A 15572-nucleotide genomic window follows, 5' to 3' on the forward strand; every position below is an offset into this window, starting at 1 on the left:
TCAAATAGCACAGCAAACATAGTGATAATATTGCTTTTAAAGATTGAGTAATTTCTGTGTCATTTGGAAACATAAGTTAAAAACATAATCTCAGATCCTAGTGATTTTTCTTACTAGGAAGACAGCAAGTCCACAGAGGACAGTAGAAAAGCTTTGGTAACATACAGCAAGTCCTGAAGAAGATCATGTAGCCTTTTATTTGTAAATTGACTTAGTCCTACTCTGAGTTTTAAGGTTAAATAATTTAGTGATGCAAAAGGGTGACAGAGCAGCTGACAAAGCACACTCTGCTACTCCCTTTCCTCACCTGTCCCTGTATGGAAGTTCTGCTCACCTGAACGGACTCTGCTGGCTCTGTTTCCTCCTGGAGGCTCCCTGGGAATCCCTGGCAGCAGTAACCCTCTCGGGTTTCCCTCTGGGGTCAGGATGACCCCGAGAGTCCTTTTTTCCCAGCCTGATGGTTGAAGAAAGAGTCGGGAGTCTTTGGGTCTGATTCACAAGGTTGTTTATTGTCTCTTATCTAAAACATTCTTTTTCTGACCCACAGAGATTTGTCTAGCAGGTCAGTCAAGGGCACACTCTGCCTGCCCTTGGGCTGGTGTCAACATTTTATACTGTGAACTACATGTACTTTATTTACCATTATTTTCCAATAACTATCACCTATGTTAGACTGTCTACTTCCATCCTAAACCAATCCAAATGTGCCACCATCACACAGAACATGGAGGCTAGGAAGAAGAAGGAAGAAGGACAGGACAGCACCCAAATCCCTCCACCTTGCATCCTGGACCCCTGTAGTAAAATCCTCAAAATTCCACATTTCACCCTGTGATTAATCCATTATCATTCTACTTAAACTTTTGTGACTTATAATTCTTTATACAAGGTTGCTAATTTAATCCATGGGTTAGGATTGAAATCCCAAGTGTCTTTGGCTTCCTGCCAGGACTCGAGCCATCCAGGGCACCCAGAGGGATGTCCTGGGTTCTGACATAACCCCACACTCCAGACAGTAATTCTGCCAGCACCCTCAGACCTGCTTTCCCACTCTGCATTCTTCCTGCAGGTCAGCACCTGCAGCAAGTGCACTTTTGTGCAGGCTGACCTTGAGTTGCAGCCACAGCTGAGATGGCCACAATACACAGAGTAACACACACAGTTTGAGAAGGCTTTAAGCACCAGCCCATACAGAGTAACACCACACCACTTCAGAAGGCTTCAAACACCTGCTCTTTATTGCTCTTCAGTCCATTCTTTTATACCCTTCATGTTGCATGCACTGCCCCTGTGTGCCCTCTGTCCCCTTTGGCCAGTGCCCCTGGGCACTCCCTGTCCCAGCACCTTCAGTGCTGCTCACCTGCTTTTCACAGCTGCACCCACTGGGGATGAGGCTGGGCCACAGCCCCACTCCCAGTGACCACAAACTCTGTGCCTGCACCCTTGTACCCATTTTCCTTTCTTGAAAGCCATGCTGTAGCCAACCAATATATTTTTTCCCATATACTTTCAGAGTGAGTCCCTTGCTGCATTCCTGGGAGCGCCTGCAGTTCTGTGTGTTTTATTTTAGCAAAGGTGAAGAGAAATGCTGTTCCAGCTGAAATCAGTGCTCCTCAGACACTGGATTTTATCCTGCAGTTAAGGTGAGCAACAAATCCTTGAGACCAACCTTGTGACCTACCCAGTGCAGAAGCACAAAACATAAAGCAGCAGCAGGGTTTCTATCCTGTTTTCCACTTTTTCTGGAAAGGTAATTTGATTTTTTTCATGTAACTGATTACACAAGGTGCTTTGTTTGGCACCCTGGTGAGCAATGGGGCTTTTGATGGAAGCACCATAACCCACTTTCCTTCCTCCAGCTGGAGCTAAAATCAGAGCAAGGCTCTTTACAAGAACAAAGGGAAATTGCAAACCTGTCTCCGTTAGCAGAGCATCACAGAGCTCCTTTCCTGACTGCTCCAGGAAGGGTCTCAAGTGACATAAAATGAGCAAATTGAACAATTTTTGTGTTAGCATACAGTCACAGCAATGACACCAGCCAGGGGTGGACAGAGGGCTTGCATGATGCAAAGATCTGACTCTGCCCTTACACCTGCATCTCTTTTCATGAGGTGAACAAAAGCTGAGTCAAACCTGAATCACAGTGAGCAGGAACCGCAGTAAAAAATTACCAAAAAAGTCACTCCACGAATTGAAAGAAAATTTAAAAAAAAAAAAAAAAGAAGAAAAAGGGCTATGTATTGTAGTGTAAAAAGTGGATCAATAAGGACAGGAACACCTTGTGCTAGCCATGGGAAGCCTTGTGCTGGGGTTTGCTAGTTAGACAAGAGGAGGCAGAAAGGCAGACCCAGGAGGGAGCAGGAAAGTGAGCAGGGCCAACCCCTGAGATGTCAGGGAGGCAGAGGATGATCGGTGCCTGAGGCAGGCACACACTTAAGAACGAGTAGCACACGATTAGGAACGAGTAGCTGGACATTGCTGGGGAACAGGAGACAAAATTCGGAATGAAAGGCAACCACCGAGGGAGAAATGTGCATAATTCTGGGCGATAAGAATAATTTGGGTCAGGCCCTCACGAATAAGCTGCTTTCCCATCGCACTGAGCAGGTCGCTGCCCTGCTCTGGCCGTGACCTGAGCGGTCCAGGGCACATCCTGCTGGTGGGGCACACGGGGCATCCTTGGCGGTCCGAGGAGCAGGGAGGTGGGTGCGGGCACCCCGCGCTGCCATGGACAGGGACAGGGGTGCCAGCAGTCAGGCTGGGGATGCAGGCCAGCATCCCACGGCAGGGCTGTGGGATGGATGCAGGCATTCCATCCCACATCGCCGCTCCCATCCCGGAGCCCATGGCCAGCAGAGGTTCCAGGCGGGGGCTGCTGCCGCCGTGCTCCCCAGCAGGGCCCGGGCTGCCCCCGCCGCGGGGGTTTTGGGGCTGCTGCGATGCAGCCGGAGGATGCTCCGCGCTCCCTTCGCCACGCCGGGGCTGGACCAGCCTCGGCAGCTGCGCCTGCGCTGCCAGCCTTCCTCCCCCTCCCGCTCCTCCTCCTCCCCGCGCCCCGGCCCCTCCTCCGGGCTCTGGCGGTGCCGGTGCCGCCGGCGGGGCCGAGTGTCCGGAGCGCCGGGGTTATGCCCGGCCGCAGGCGCGGCGCAGGGCCAGGGGCAGCCCGCGGCCGGGGCTCGCAGGTGTCCGGCAGGAGCAGGGGCCGGTGATCCCAGCAGCACCCCCGCCCCCGGGAAGGGGAGAGCGGGCGCTCCGCGGCCGGGGAGGAGGAGGAGGAAGATGATGATGATGATGATGCTGCCGAGGATGCTGAGGATGCGGCGGGCCGGAGCGGAGCGGGGGTGCCCGGGCAGCGCCTGGGTGTGCTGCTGGCTGCTGGGCTGGCAGGCGGCCGCCCTGCAGCTGCCGCCCTGCGAAGAGGTGAGATTTTCCGCGTCCTCTCTGGGTTTTCCCCATCCATAAGGGTATGCACCGGCTCGGGAGGAGGGTGGCATCCCCCGGCTGCCCAGAGCTGTCCGGGGGATGGCAGAGGGGTCAGACCCACGGGGAAGGAGCAGGCGGGGGGCGGCTCTGGGGCCGAGCTCCCCCATCACCAGCAGAGCGGCTCCCTCGGCCGTCGGTCGCGATCCGCAGTCCCCACTCCCCTTGCCCAGGGTGATCGCTGCTCCCTTCGGTGCTTGGAAATAGTAGAGTCCCTCTCCAAACGAAGGGGGCTCGGCCGGCCTCGCTGTTTTTCTAATTACCGTGTTGAATCAGCGCAAAGGTGGAGAGTAAGCGAGGGATGGTGTGCGAAGCTGTCCCGCCCGCCCGGTGTCAGCTCGGTGTGTCCCGGGCTGAGCCGTGCGTGTGGCATGGGGAGAGAAACTTTCTGGCTCTCTGCTGCTGTAGGAACCCGAACCTGGAGGGAGTCGGAGTGTTCGGAGCAGGGATGCTCCGCACGGCTCTGCGGGATGCGGGGCAGGGGCGGCCGGACGGGGATGCGCAGCCCCGGGTGGCCCCTGAGGTTTTCCGGGGAAGGGATCTGGGCTTCATGAAGCTGTTTTCCAGGGTTTCCAGCCTCACTCCTACATACAGGGAAATCCTCTCTGCTGCTGTTAAAGAGCAAGTGGTTCTTTCCTGTGTTTTAAACCAGCAGTAGAGGTGAGGAGGCTGGGTGTCACCATCCCAAACAGGTCTAGGTGGCCGGAGCTCTGCTCAGGCAAGCAGAACCTGTAAGTGCATTAACAACAGTCAGTGCCCTTCCTTCTAACCCACTCCTATCCGAGGATGCTCTGGGACCACAGCTTCCCCACTTGTCCTCTTGCAGTTGCACTGTTTAGCAAGAGTGAATTTGTACCTTCTCCGAGTACAAATGAGAATGTACAAATTCTGGGGTGCAGCCAGATGGGAGCACTCGGCTGGTGAAGGGTCTTGATCCATGCTTGGAGGCTACTGCAGTGTGGGACCTCCTCGACTGGGGGTGCAGAAGTTCATGTCTCCTTCCTGTGATGAAAGAGAGCAACTCTGACCTGGGGAATATTCTCTCTTTGCCTATGAAATTTCCTTGTTGTCTTCCAAGTAGCAGAGCTCAGTGCTAGTCTAGCGTGGGAAATCTTGCAGTAGGGAGAGGTGATGTCTGGCAAATCAGTGTCTGTTTTGAGCATGTTTCTCCTAAATGTTGATCATTCTCAGGGCATGTTTTTCCTGAACGTTAGTCATTCTCAGAGAGAGGAGTTTATGCAGCCACCTGCTTTAAATTACCTATCTCCCTTTTCAGCTAGTGAAGGGAAAGGGGTACTTTTAGAGCTGTTTTCATCCTAAAGTCTTTGCATCAAAAAAAATAAACCTCTGCAGATGGTTAAAGGTGAGAGCTGAACATGTGCAGTGGTACCAAAAATGTAGAGCTGTTATTTTGAGCATCTTGCATTGGTGTGCACATTCTCTCTGGAGCCCCACTCCTGTACACCTGCGGATTATTTTGAGCATCTTGCATTGGGGTTTAGGTGTGCACATTCTCTCTGGAGCCCCACTCCTGTACACCTGCGGATCTGGACCTGTGTGCTTTTGCTATCTCTTCAAAGAGGCTAACAATGTTGTTTTACTTGACTTGAGTGCTCTTTGAAGCAGAGACAGCCCTTGCTCACATGGTTAAAAAGCTGTGTGTTGTTTCTGCTGGGGTGTGTGGAGCCATGAAAGTGTGTGTCCCAGGAAATGTAATTACAAACATGTCTGGATGGAGACAGAGGGGAGAAAAAAAAGGGAGCTTACAAAGAACCAGGATAGCAGATGAACTGCTTTACAGAAGGGAAGAACAGAAGTTAATATTTTTGTCTCCAAACATTGCCATTTGCCCTAATTCAGTCCAATTTGAGTGACCTGGGTGTATTGCCATTGATCTGACGAGATTGAGTCTGACTTGGGCAGACTCATATTTTGAGTCCAATTTGAGTGACCTGGGTGTATTGCCAACAACCTGATGAGATTGAATCTGACTTGGGCAGACTCAGACAGGGATGAAGTTGTGCCATAAGAAAGTACAGCCTGTCAGAGGGTATTGCAGTCCTTGAAAGACTTGGTAAACGTCTTTTGTTTTATACCCAAAAGGTCTGAGAAGCACAAGGCTTAATGTACTGACAGGTAGTTCATTTTCAATCTATAGGGGATCCTTCTTTAGCAGCACTTCCCCCACTCCTTCCTTGACAACTTGTTTTTGGTTCCCACACTCATTACAAATACAGATATCTGCTGGTTTGTGGGATTTCTGTGCTGGCACAACATTTGGAGCAGTGGGATCTCTGGCTGTGCCTGAGGCTCTGTGGTGCTCTGATTACATAGATAGTAAAATAATAATGTCTAGCAATGTCACTTTCCAGAAGCCTTTTTGTCATTGACTTCATTTGTCAGGGACTGTAGTAGTTCAGCACACTGGATTTAGGAGGGGTGTGTTTGTGCTGCAAACCAAAGGTACAAGCAGCTTGAATGAGTGCTCCTGTGAGTTTTTGGAGCAAGCTGATACATCCATTAGCTTCTGGCACGGCAGTGTTCAGTCCAGGCTGTGATGGTCATTCATGGTCATTCACTTCGTGAGCCCTCCCTGAGCTCTCCAATGCCAGCAGCAAATTTAAAGGTGATTTGTGCATCTCCAAGAGATGGAGGCAGGCTCAGCTTGGATTGCTGGTACCTCTGGGGTACAGAACCTGGGGAGACCCATTACTGTACCCTGTGCCTCTGGTGGCTTGGCAGCTTGGATTAGGACAGTGGTAGAAGAATAAGTGCTTGGTGAATTCTTTCTGCTATGCCAGTGATGATCAGGGTACTCAAGCAAATATTTCATGTGTTGCATAAATTATGACTTTGAGTGGAATTGATGACACCCATGCTTTTCCCTGCCATTAAATACACATTAAGCTGTTATGTTGGAAATAATGAGATAGTCACGCCAGTCCCCCTGCTGCTGCAGGGACAATGGTTGTTACATTTTATATTCCAGCATTTTGTACTTTTTCTTTTCTGAACTCAACTGAATGGGTCTTCTTCAGCTTCCCCTTAGAGATTCACCCAAATCTGAGCAGATTTTGCTTTTAGGACATTTGATACTTAGCCTAAATGGGTCTTTTCTCATTTCATCTTTCCCTGTGTTGTTTTTTTGCAATAATAATAAAAAAAAATTGAACTCCCTGAGTGACTCTTCTCTTGATTCCCATTCAGCCAAATTGCTTTCAATGAGAGATACAGAGTATCCTGCTGGCAAAGATGTTTTCTTTCATATTCCTGTTCAACTCTCAGTTATTATGCAGATTGAGATGTGCCTTTGACATTGATAATAAATGTGATTCTGATACATTGCATGGTTTACCTGCTGTTTTAGTAGACAGGTAAATTAAAGGGTAATGCTGAATGCTTTCTTTAAGGGAATGTATTTTTGCAGTAGTCTGCTAGAATCCTTATGGAAAAGACAAAAACAATATAAGAAATGTTCTTGGAAAATGAGAGTCTTATAAAATCACTTGAAGGCGAAGGCATCTTAACAATAACGAGGGAGTGTGAAATTGAACTTAGGTCAAGTAAGGGGCATTGTGTGAAATAATGCAAATTCTCATTGTGAGAAAAGGTTAAAAAATTGAGTATGTCTAAGCTAAGTGTGAAGTATTTTAAGTATATTAGTAGGTTAAACCAGGATACTGGGTACTGAGCTAAGCAGTGTGGGAAGCAAGGTGAAATTCTGTCTTTGCATGTAAAGAGTGGAGAGGAGAGGTGTCAGTCCTGGAAAGGTGTCACATAAGCCAGCACGGCTGTCACTGAGTACACGTGGCAGCAGTAACAGGGATGTCTGCTGGCAGGAACCTGGGTGTCTGAAACACTCCTGTGTTGTGAGTGAGCTGGCCCTGCTTGGGAAGAGGTTTGGAGTCATGGCACAAGGCTCCTAGGTGCAGTGCAGGTGCTGCTGGTGGAACAATTTGGGTGGGTGATTAAAAGGAAAAGAAAAGAATAAAACCTGTCAGAGGGGTTGTGTGCCCCATCATTGGTACTCAAGAACCGTGAAAGCTGTGATTGTTCTACAGCTGGTTAATGACCACACAGCAAAGGGTGGGGCTGTCTAGGTAAGGAGGGAGTAACTTAACAGAGCAAGAACAAGAGCATGCGTTAATGCTTGGGACAGAGAATATTAATGAGATGCGAATCTGTGGGATAATGTAGAAATTAAAACGATTTTTGTGCACTTGAAAGGCTAAATGTTTTTGTTATTAAAAGGTAACATTTTTTATTTTTATGTAACCATAAACAACCTTTGGGTTGATCAAATACAACTATTTGATTTCTGAGATTCATTTAGTCTCTGTTGGCTTTAAAATCTTTGAAGGGATTAGCTCATTTAGAAACGAATTCTCCTTCTAAGTCGGTTTCCTTGCTGCCCCTTATTGGTACCCTTGTCCATTTCTCTGAAGCATCTGCATTTGCTATTTTGGCAACAGAGCAGGTGCTACTTATACCAGCTGCTGGGATGATCCAGTGCTGTATTCCCTAATTTCTAACCACCTTGAGACATATTAGACACTTAATCTATGAATGATTCATAGTCAGCAGACGAGGCTGTGGAAAGATTCCTACACAGACCATTTTATTTCTTTCACGTCTTGCTACACTGATTTTGTCTTTGTGGGGGAAAGAGAAATGTACAGCTTCCATTTTCTGTGGTGATGAAGGGTCATAAAGATGAGGAAAGAGGAGTAAAAAACAGGCTACAAAGCTGCTGGCAGTGAAGTTGATGGCATGGAAACACGTGCACAAAAGGTGAGGAGACAGATGCCAAAACACAGGTACCACAGCAGAAAGCACATGAGCAGACCAAGGTGGGGGGAGCACAGGGATATTGGTGAGGTGTCAGAAATGAAAACTTGGGAAGGAAGACAGATGCTGGCATAAAAACTGGATAGTGAGCCATGGTTGTAATGATTCAAGGGTAAGAGAATTAGTCATAGTGGAAACTGCTGTAACAGACCATAAACTCAAAAGAGTAGCAGCCATTAAACCAACACAAGATTGCATTTCTTCCACCATCAAATATCACTGGAGCATTCAGGGTGAGATTTATCATTTATAAAGAAGGCCATGATTTTATTTTCTCTTTTTCTTCATAGGTTGAGGTTGAGTGAGAATGGGAGCTGTGCTGGTATTCCTTACACATCGTGGAGTCAGGACTACCAGCCAGCCAGGGGCCAGGATAGGTTTTTGCAGGGATTTGGGCTGTCAGCTGCCTCATCCAGGCCATGTTTTCCACAGGGTGTTGGTTGGGAAGGCTTTGGCAGTCCTGTGTGTTGCTTTATGCCAGGTGATGACCTGGGTCAGAAATTGGAATCACTTGAAGGGAACCTTTTCCATGAGCGTGACCCTGTGCTCAGGGGAGGTGTTGGCAGAGCTCCCAGTGACTGCAGCGACCCTGGGGCAGAGCCAGGGGCTCTCAGACCTGCAGGGCTCAGGCTGTGGGCAGCAGGGAGATGCCATCACTGCAGGCTTCCATGTGTCATATGGTAGGTTGCTGTCAACACCTGCTGAAGGAAGTAGTAGGCATCAGCTAAGTAGAAATAAAAATATTAGAGAAGAACAGATAATGGTTGGTAGAAAGAAAAGCAGCCTTGAATGCCTCATGCTTGAGATAGGGAAGAAACTGTGTTTGGGAACCGGTCCCACATGTCTCCCAGATGGTGCCAAGGTTTTTCTAGGGGCTGCTGCTGTGAAGGTCCAGTGTTATTATCCAGCATGGCCATATCTTCCCTAACTCTTACACCTACTTGGAAAAGAGTGTCCTGTTCACTAGCCCTTGTTGATACCTTAGGTCTTACCCTGGACCTGAAAATGTGTTTAGATTTTGATTGCTGGTACTGGGAACATTTTGGTTTTCAGTCTTTTGAAAACAGAAACCTCTGGTTTTGAAGGAGAGAAATGGATAAACCCCCCTTTTTGTTTTCTATTTAACAACCATCTTTCAAAGCAAACAAACAAACAAACCCCTTTCAATTACAAAACATTGTCTAAATCTCATAATGACCTTGTTTCACAAGCATTGTGGTACTCTCTTTGATAAACAGTGCCAGACAGTAATCGCTGTGCACTTGGGACATGGGCTCAGAGCTGATTTAAGATGATCTAGGACGACATGTGCAGCTGAGCTGCTGGCTCTGCTGTGTTGGTGCTGATGATCCTGTCACTGTGCTGAGTCAGAACTAATGCTGATTCGGCTGCAAACTCACCTGCAATAATGAAAAAAAAACCTAAAAGAAGCCAAAAAATTAGGGTGAGGGTTTAGCTGGGAGAGTGTCAGAAATGACTCAGTCAGGGTTTAGGTTCTGGGGTGGTAGAAGTGATACAGGTGGCTTTGGGACCTACTCAATGGCACAAATCTGATCTTTTATTTGTAGAACATAAAGTTTTGGTGGGATAGAGCTAGCCTGGATTTACACTGGGATAATGGCAAGGGGATTGTATTTTGTTATGTAGGAAGAAGATGACAGCTGTATGTTAAAGGTGTGAAAGAACTGGATTGTTGCTCTCTGTTGTGCTTTGACTTAAGAGACACAAGTGCTGTCCCTGCAAGGAAAAGTATTTGTTTGCTGCAAGACATGTTTTCAATGAAAAAAATAATAATTCCAGGTGATGGTGTATTCCCAACTGGAAAATTTCTTTGACATTGACTTTTTACTGCTACAAAGAGAATACAAACCAGTCATCCTATTGCTATGGAATTAACCTCTCTTACCTGTTAGTGTTTTGTGGTCAAGAAATACAACACACGACAGAGGTATTGTATTTATGGTGATACTTGAAGACTATTGGAAAGTACCTACAAAAAGTATAGGAACTGTTATCTGGTGGTGAAAATGCTGGGCAGCTCAATTTTTATTTGGTTAGATTTTGTTCCACCTTAGAGGTACAAATATTTTCCAGGCATAATCCACAGGAAAGTGGCTCAGGGTGTTTGGGATTACTTAAAAGGCTATGGCACCTTGCCAAGAACAGGAGCATCAGGAGAAGATATTCCTGCAAACAAGATGAGCAAGTCCATGAGTGTGGGCAGATCCCTGGCCCTCTTCTAGTTAGCAGGGTTGACCCAGTCAAAAGAGCTATTTTATATATGATAATTACCAATGTGGGTTACTAGTGCTAATCTTGTAATCCAATTTGTTGAAAACCCCCTGCTTTAGGGAGAGGGTGAACTTTCCCTCTGAGGGTGGAACTGACCTGAACATGCTTAGAGGTGTTTTTGATGTAATGAGTATGGTCAGAAAATTCAAATGCATTAGATAACCAAGCTAGAGGGAGGAGAGATGGGGAGTGCAAAACCTGGAGATGCCATTAACATAATTGCTGCTGGCTTGATAAAATACAGGACACATTTAATAGTAGAGAAATGAGTGTCTAAATTGATTGTACTGCCGCAGAAAACAGAAGTGTACCAGGTGGTGACTGCTAGCAGCAAACTGAAGGGTACAGGTGATTTAGACCTGAGCTGGTCACTCTTGAAGTGTTAATTTCCCACGGTGTTTCCTGTGGTGCATGAAATCCTTCTGGTTTTGTACTTGCTCTCTGAAGTTTCTTAAAGGAAGGCCTTCACACAGGCTGGTGGTGTTTTGTACACACAAGGGGTGGTGCTGTGTCTTTTGAGCGATGTACAGCAGAAATGGATGGTGGCTGATTTTTCCCAGGCTTTTATATCCATGGCTCCCTCCTGCTGGCAGGTCAACAGTGCTGATCAAATGCTGCTTGTTTCTGCTTAAGCTGCTTTTTATCTGCAGCTCTGTGGCTCCCTGAAGCAAATGAAGAAAAGAAAGATTTCCCAAGACAGTTCTTTTCTTCTCTATTCTGTTTGTTCTTATTTAATCCAATTTTTAAAAAATTCAGACTTCTCTTGAAAGGAAAGCATGAGGGGCTGTAACCAGACTTCTTTATGGCAGGATTCATGCTTGCATGGAGGGACTACAAGCTGATGTTCATCTCAGGGATGCTGGGGCCAGGCTGCACCAAGGAATTGGAGTGGGAAATGAGTCGGCTTATGATGCTGCACCTTCCTCACAAGCACCTGCCCTGCAGACCTGCTGATGAACAGCTTGTCTTGCCTTGAGATGAATGTCAAGTGTCCTGATTAGGAGAGAGGCTGTGCCCTAGAGCTGCTCAGGTAACAGCTGAACCCAGGCCAACTCTCCTCTTCCAGAAGATCTGACAGGATGAATGTCAAATAATGCCTGGTTTTGATGCTGCATATAGGATACACACAGGCTCTGAATTCCCCCCTTTTTTTTTTTTAGCTAGAAGCTCACTGTTCTCTGTGTTAGCCTCTGCACAGTGAGGCAGTAGATCCAGAGGCATTGCTCTATCCTGCACCAAAAGAGCTCATCCTGTTAGTCAAGCCATCCTTTCGGGGATGCACTGACCAGGTATCACAAATAGTTCAACCCTGAGCCCTGAGCTGCTACTGAAATAGCTGTGATCAATGATCACACTCCCATTCACCCCAGCTAAGAGGAGGCACAGTGCCAAAACCAATCAATTCCTGTATCTTTTTGTTTTGCAGTATTTTTAATGGCACTTAAAGCCAACTCTGCTTAAATGTTTGCTGGCTCCTCTGAAAAGTCACTGCTTTGCAGTTCCAGCTTTTAAATTAAAAAAAAAATCTCAAGCAAACCAGCTGGTTTGCTGCATTGCCTATTGTGATACTGACCTGCAAATCTCTTGAACTGCTTTGCTAAACAAGGGAAAGAGATTTCCTTAAAGCCTTGTCATGTGGTCATGCAGGAATCACAGCTTTCATTGAAAAAGGTGGGAGAAAAGAAAAGTTAAGTTGGCTTCTCAGTATTGAAGAGTTGAAACTGTGAAGTTTGAAAATCTGTAAAGTTAAATGACGTGGAGCTAAGCTGCATAGTTTTTTGAGGTCCTGTGGCACTTAAATAGGTTATATGAATTTGATGGGGTGGAAGCAATGATGCCTGACTCAAGGTTTTGGGAGGCTTTATGTGACTTTTACTGAAAGTACAATTTGATTAACAAACTTTGACATTATTTAAATTTAGCATTTACACTGTAGGTAGTCTGATGGGAAGACCCAGTAGTGCCTCACTGGGCACCACACATGCTGGAAACAGGAATAAATTATTGGGGCAATGACCTGCTCTCTAGGCAGTCTATAGCCTGCTGAACAGGACAGACACAAAGAGCTGTGGTCCCTGGGCTGTGAGTGAGCCCCTGGCATGGATTTGCCCATGGCACAGCATGGGACACTGCATAGGAGCTCTGGATCCACAGGAATCCTGCAGTCAGGCAGTAAAGATGAATAGAGGCAGTTTTGCCATGGGATGATATAACTGGGTACTTGTTAGATGTTAGGAAAGCACATAGCACCCTCATTGTTCTTCAGGACAGCTGAAAATCGGTATGAAGAGACCCTGCTCCAGTGATCCATGCATAGTCCAAGCATGAGATCCTGATGGTGTGCAAGTAACACAGGGCAGAACCAGCATTTCTACCATAAAAAGAGCTTACCTTGCTTTTAATTGTACAAGTTGGGCTCCTAGCTTGACCTAAGTATCTGGCAGAGACAATCACCGCTCAAGATTAATATTTATCACCCTGAAAGTGTTTTTTCTGCTGAATGTGCCCATTTTCTTCCACTGACTACAGAGGGATGCTGGTTTTTGCCAGGTAGATGCTCAGCTTTTAGCTCCCTGAAGTGAAATAAGGACCCATCAGTGGAATCAGTCCCCAGTGTGAGTTGCATTAGCTGTTACACAGGCTACAAGGTCACTTTGCAGCCCTCTGTAAGCTGCAGGGGTGAGGGTGCTTTGATAAGCTGGGACATCACAGCAGTGCAGCTAGGTCTCTGCAGTGACCTGATTATACTGGAGAAGGGATCTAAATCTTTGCCTCTGAACTGCTGAATTAGAAGGGAAACACAGCAGGAACACAGTCCTGGTCCTTGGTTCTGGAGAGCTGTTTGTGAGCCAAGAGTTTTTATTGCTTTGCCTTGTAGCAGCTTCCTACCAAAGGTGCATTATCACACAGCAGAGTCCCTTCCTCTACAGGAAATAATTAACATCAGACTAATGCCAGGGTAAATTTCTGTATTATACATGCAGGATATACCTATCATTGTCTGTCTGTCTATCTATCTATCTATCTATCTACCTATCTATCTATCTATCTGTCTCTAGACACACACATTTAAGCTTGCCTATAACAATCAGATGGGCTTGTAATTTGTCAAATGGGCTAGACCTTGTATCTGTGTTTAATTTCCCACTGCAAAAAAAGGTAGCTGCAGGATTTTTGATGGCTTCCCACATGCATGGTTACAGGCTGGCTGCACTGCCCAGGCAGGTAAACCAGCTATGAATGCATTTCTTTCATTGTGTGTGTCCCAGACTGGCTCAAATCTCGTGGGCACGATCAGCAGCAAGGGACAGCTGAGGAGCTGTGCCTGAGCAAAGCCCTGATCTCTCCCTCCTGCCTTTCCCCCAGTCCATGGGCTGATGAGTCACTGCTGATTGATTTGACTGATGCAGCCCTTCTGCTAACACACTACCCTGCCCCTGGAACAGGGTTTAATGGGGCTGGGGACAAAGCTCTGCCTACTGCTGTCACACCAAGCTCATCCCTCACCAGGCCTTGGTTGGATGCAAGAGGGAATCTTGCACCTCTGAGCACTCTCTAGCTGCTAGAAATGCTAACAAATTTGGATTTATAGCTGTCTAAAGTTCCTTAGCCCTGTGGGATAATCTGGACTTCAGAAAAATAGTGCACTGAGCAAGGCTTGGCTAGACCCTGCTGCTGGAGGTCATTTTAACCAGAGTCAGCAGCACAGACACAGAAAAAACTCCAGAAGCTGAATGTAGCTGATGGCCAAGTTAAATCTAAGATGTGTTTTCTCCACTGTTTACTTAGCTCAGGCAGCCTTGGGCTGCTAGTTGCTCCTTGGTTTTATTTATTTATTTATTCTTGCAGTGGAAATGGACTCTGTGGGCTTGGAGACAGCCCTGGAGGGCAATATTGGATGAGGCTTGCTCATAAGTGTACAGTGTTACATATTTTTCTTTGTCAGGCTGTGATTTAAGATATTGCTTTGTTCAATGAACAGGTTTGTTTCACATAAGGCAGTTAAGTACTCACAAAGGGCTGGTCCTATCCTGGGATGAGTGGTTGCAAGTCAGGCAGAAGTTCCCAAGCTAAACCTCCCGAGCATGATGTCCCTCTAGTGTTACAGGTGTCATCAGTCTCTATTTTGTCTTTTTTTTTCCCCCTCAAAATGGAATATTCATAAAAAGATGTATAATTTCCAAGCTTAAATATTGATAAAGATTCAGCTAAAATTTATAAAGAAAAAATGTCTTATTTGCTATGGGGTTGTTTTTTTTTTTTTTTCCTGTTTGAAAATATTCAGCCATCTGGTCAGCAAACAAGTAAAATGCTGAATGATATTGGGAGTAAAACATCCACTGAAAAACAATGAATGGGAGAAGGAAACAGTTCACAGTAGTCTGATGGGTTTTGGTTTTGCAGTGGTTTTTTCCACAGAGAAGACTCCTGGATAAAATTTGTATTTGTCAAATGCAGAACCTGGTAATAATCTTCATATAAGTAAATGCAGCTTTGGCAAAGCCTAAAGTCAATGAAGTTATTTTTATTTTTACTTCCCCGCAAGGATTAATTAGGTTTGGCAAAAGAAGCACGCCTTTCCTTAATTTTCAAAATGCTTACTTTGTAGTGTTACATGTAAATGCAATATTATATATTTGTGTAATATAAGAAGTAATATTGTATAAAGTGTAACAGTATTGCATTTAAGTAAGAAGTAATAAGAAGTAATATTGTATAAAGTGTAACAAAATCCTGTCTATAAACATGTTTGCTGTCAATGTGACCACTTTGGTTAAAATTGTGTGAGTTTTGAGTGCAAATCACTTGTTTTGACACAAAACTGACCAATACTTGTAGCTCCTCCCTTGGGGATTGTATGTATGGGTAGAGGAGACTTTGGATTAGGCTAACATTCCCTTCCACATTGCAGGTTTATTTCACTGATTCTCTCCCTGGCTGTACCTAAAATT

The 15572-nt window shown here is 46.1% G+C and overlaps 1 protein-coding gene across 1 annotated transcript in view; it reads left to right on the plus strand.

The window, feature by feature from the left end:
* Window positions 1–3073: 3073 nt before the first annotated feature.
* The window catches only part of ELAPOR2 (endosome-lysosome associated apoptosis and autophagy regulator family member 2), a 95049-nt gene continuing 82550 nt past the window's right edge, over window positions 3074–15572 (plus strand). The window contains exon 1 of the mRNA XM_039723793.1: window positions 3074–3420. Within this exon, the coding sequence (XP_039579727.1) occupies window positions 3280–3420 (141 nt within the window). The 5' untranslated portion in view covers window positions 3074–3279. The remainder of the gene's footprint in view (window positions 3421–15572) is intronic.

Source organism: Passer montanus, unplaced genomic scaffold (assembly GCF_014805655.1).
Source record: "Passer montanus isolate IOZ18808 unplaced genomic scaffold, ASM1480565v1 scaffold50, whole genome shotgun sequence".
NCBI classification, from domain to species: Eukaryota; Metazoa; Chordata; class Aves; order Passeriformes; family Passeridae; genus Passer; species Passer montanus.